This window comes from Delphinapterus leucas, chromosome 3 (assembly GCF_059928025.1).
Source record: "Delphinapterus leucas isolate spDelLeu-1000000601 "Yukka" chromosome 3, BTC_Dleu_Yukka2, whole genome shotgun sequence".
Classification (NCBI taxonomy): domain Eukaryota; kingdom Metazoa; phylum Chordata; class Mammalia; order Artiodactyla; family Monodontidae; genus Delphinapterus; species Delphinapterus leucas.
Window position 1 is genome coordinate 93,788,827 of NC_143131.1, and position 3,333 is coordinate 93,792,159.

General features: G+C 41.6%; 1 protein-coding gene across 5 annotated transcripts in view; it reads left to right on the forward strand.

Moving 5' to 3' along the window:
* EPB41L4A (erythrocyte membrane protein band 4.1 like 4A) overlaps positions 1 to 3,227 on the forward strand; it is a 260,546-nt gene extending 257,319 nt beyond the window's left edge. For all 5 annotated transcript variants that reach the window (XM_089909174.1, XM_089909175.1, XM_089909173.1 and 2 more), the window contains one exon: positions 424 to 3,227. In XM_089909174.1, the coding sequence (XP_089765300.1) occupies positions 424 to 440 (17 nt within the window). In that variant the 3' untranslated portion in view covers positions 441 to 3,227. The remainder of the gene's footprint in view (positions 1 to 423) is intronic.
* Positions 3,228 to 3,333: the final 106 nt, after the last annotated feature.

Consider the following 3,333-nt stretch of genomic DNA (forward strand, 5'->3'; position numbering starts at 1 on the left):
TTCAGTGACTACTGAAAATACAATCAGGGAAGAGTAAAAATTACCCCCAGCTCCCCATGCTCTTCATCTCTCTGCCCCTCCTTGGAAAAGCAGGAGGCCTGAGAGCCTGGGTTAGCAGCAACTACCATGGAAATAACACTTCATTGGGGGAATGGGTTGAGATTTATGCCTGATTTTCATGAGTAAGATTTGTTATGCATGTAACTGTCAGAGTAACTTTTTTAAGATTTAAACACAATCTTCATGTTGTTTATCATAACTATTTAAATAAAGGGAATATTTGAACAGCTTTTGACATTACATACCTTTCCTAAATATAACGTGATGTCTTAAATCTTAGTATTTGTGTTAATAAAATTGATTTGGCTGTAGTTTCTTCTCTGAATCTTACTTTCTGTATTTTTCAAATGCATTCTTTTCTAGAGAAGAAACGGGTCTAAAGATAGCCTGATTGAAGAAAAATCTCAGACGTCTACAAGCAATCTGGCTGGAAAACACACAGCAAAAACAATAAAAACTACCCAAGCTTCACGCCTCAAGATAGAGACTTAATCCCAGTGAAGGGCTAGGGATGGGGGGGTGGGAAGGGTGTGTGTGCCACCTTTACTTGGAAACTGTGAATTATAATTATTCAAGTATCTTGGACCTGCAGAAGTGTTTCTTCAGAAGAAAATAATGGAGTCTGTTGCATCTTTTAAAGGTTTAACTACAGTATATTTGTGCCTAAGGGCCTTTTTATTTGGTAACTGGAAAGACAGTATTTTAAAACTTATTCACTTGATGCCATGTTTTCCTTCCTGGAAACTCCCAAGTTATCTTGTGTCTGCCACAACCAACACCAGATGCTTCGGTTCAAAGTTCTGGAATCCTGGACTGCAGCCGGCTAGCTGTGCAGTAGTACACCAAGTGGGATGGAAAGGTTCTTCCCAACTCTGGGTGGATCTGCCTATGCACAAATGCATGACTGAAGCATCGCTTTCACACTGCAGATGTTTTTATTCACATGTTCTTTGTAATACTGTATTTTGTGGCATTAAGTTCCACCGATTATTTGCAAATGTTAAAAAAAAGTTTGTTAAGTGCTGCTTTTAATTTCTAGTGTCCTTGTCTTGTGCTTTCAGAAAAAAAGAGGCTATGTGTGGATTTCAGTTGACCTCAGCTTATAAATTCATGACCCTCTACCTGAAATGGTCCCTTCCAGTCTGCCTGGCTAATTCTCCCCAAATACTATTTCAGACGTTTCCTCTCTGCAGGTGATTGCAGTCTACAGGAAAAACAAATACTCATGCAGGACACCTTTCATCTTCTCCTTACCCAACAGACAAGCCTTGCCGTGGCTGCCATCAACCCTAGTCCTTCCCTTTCTCCTGTTCCCTCTACTTGTCCTCTCAAGCCCATCTCCTTCAGCCTTCTCATCCCTGCTCTCTCCAGTACTAATATATTCAGCCGCTTCCTCTCAGCTAGACTACCATCTAAAAAAAGCCAACCAAATTTCACACCAACAAATTCTTCTCCAGCTACCACTTTTTTCTCCCATTCCAAGTTTCTTAAAAGGATAGGGGCTTCCCTGGTGGCGCAGTGGTTGACAGTCCACCTGCCGATGCAGGGGACACGGGTTCGTGCCCCAGTCCGGGAAGATCCCACATGCCACGGAGCGGCTGGGCCCGTGAGCCGTTGCTGCTGAGCCTGCGCGTCCGGAGCCTGTGCTCCGCAACGGGAGAGGCCACAACAGTGAGAGGCCCGCGTACCGCAAAAAAAAAAAAAAAAAAATTATCTGTCCACTAAAGTGGACCTCAAAAATCACCTTCATGTCACCAAATCCAAGTTAACTTTTAGGCTACCTTACAATATTTTGTTTCTTTCATGCATTTCCCATTGTTTCTACCATTCTGACTATCCTTTGCAGCTCACGCTGTTCTACCTCTCCAGCTGAGTATCTCAAATCTAGGCCCTCTTCCACTACCCCAGTGGATCTCATTTATTCCCATAGTTTATTTCTATAGCTTAGACTAAAAACCAGTGTAGTACCAAGGGGTCACTTAGATTTCTAAGGCAATTCAAAGAGCTAGTTGAAAATGCTGCTCCCCAGCTGGATTTGCAAATGTACAAGACTACACACCTAGCAGTCATTATGGATACATCCTTTATTACTAACTCCTATCTGCTATAAACTATCTCTCTTCCTTAACTTTACCACCACCCTGGTCCAAGGTGGTCATCTCTCGCATAGACAGTGGTAGTAGCCTGCAGTTGGCCCATCAGCACCCCTTTTCTTGCAAATGTGCATTTCCATCATGGATTTCCCCTTGCTTTATACAGAGCCTTAAGTGGTCTGGCCTCTTACCTGTTCAGCCTCATTTTGTAACACCCAGAGCTCCCATAATGGCCACCTTCAAGCCTCATTAAGCACTCAACTCTTACCTAAATGATGACACTTAGAGGGAAAGAAACTACAATAGTCAGAAATCTGGACTTATGGTCATACCCATTTTTTTTGCTCAAGGCCTCTGTACATGGCACGGGGTCAGCTTTGCCTTGCATAAATACTTACCTACGCTTAGTCCTAACTGCCTTCTCAGGTTTCCCTGACTCGGTCAAATCCTATCATACATGGAATTTGTCTCACGAAGTTTTCAATTGTGATGACATTTCCTCCATTTAAACAAAGGTAAGCTTCCAAAGGGAGGAACTGTGTTTGTGCACCATTGTGTTCCCAGCTCCTAGTTCAGTGCTTTCAATAAATATTTTGAATGCCCGAATACACTATTTGTTCTTTCCTGCAAAGTGAAGGCAGATTTGCTTTTAGCTTAAAAAAAAACAACAATGCAGTAACATACAGCACACCTGTGACCTAGAAACCAAATAGTCTAGTTCACTTCATCACGCAAGAGACACTACAAGAAAGCACGTGTTTCTCCTTGGAGCCTAGCATAAGCCTATATTTCATGAGGTTATCAGTGATCGCTATCACAGAATGTTAATCTTAACAGCTGAGATTTAACATAATTTTGAAGTTGCTGGGAGAGGGAGGTACCCTCCCTATGATCCTTCAGTAAAAAAAATGCTATTTTCTGGCGGTTAATCACTTAGCACACAAACCTCCAAGAAGCCCATTGAATTATTTTATTTATAGCCCCACTGTTTTAGATGTACATTTATGGACTATCCAAAAGCAGTATTTTTTTTAGCAATCCTGGAAATTTTAAATACTCTAAGCAACTCCCGAAGATCAAGTTGTCAAGTTCCTTACCGAGGACATCCTAAAAAGAAAAATAAGGCACTCAATTTGACATTTACACGCACCACATCTTAAAAACTTTCAGTACATGCTTC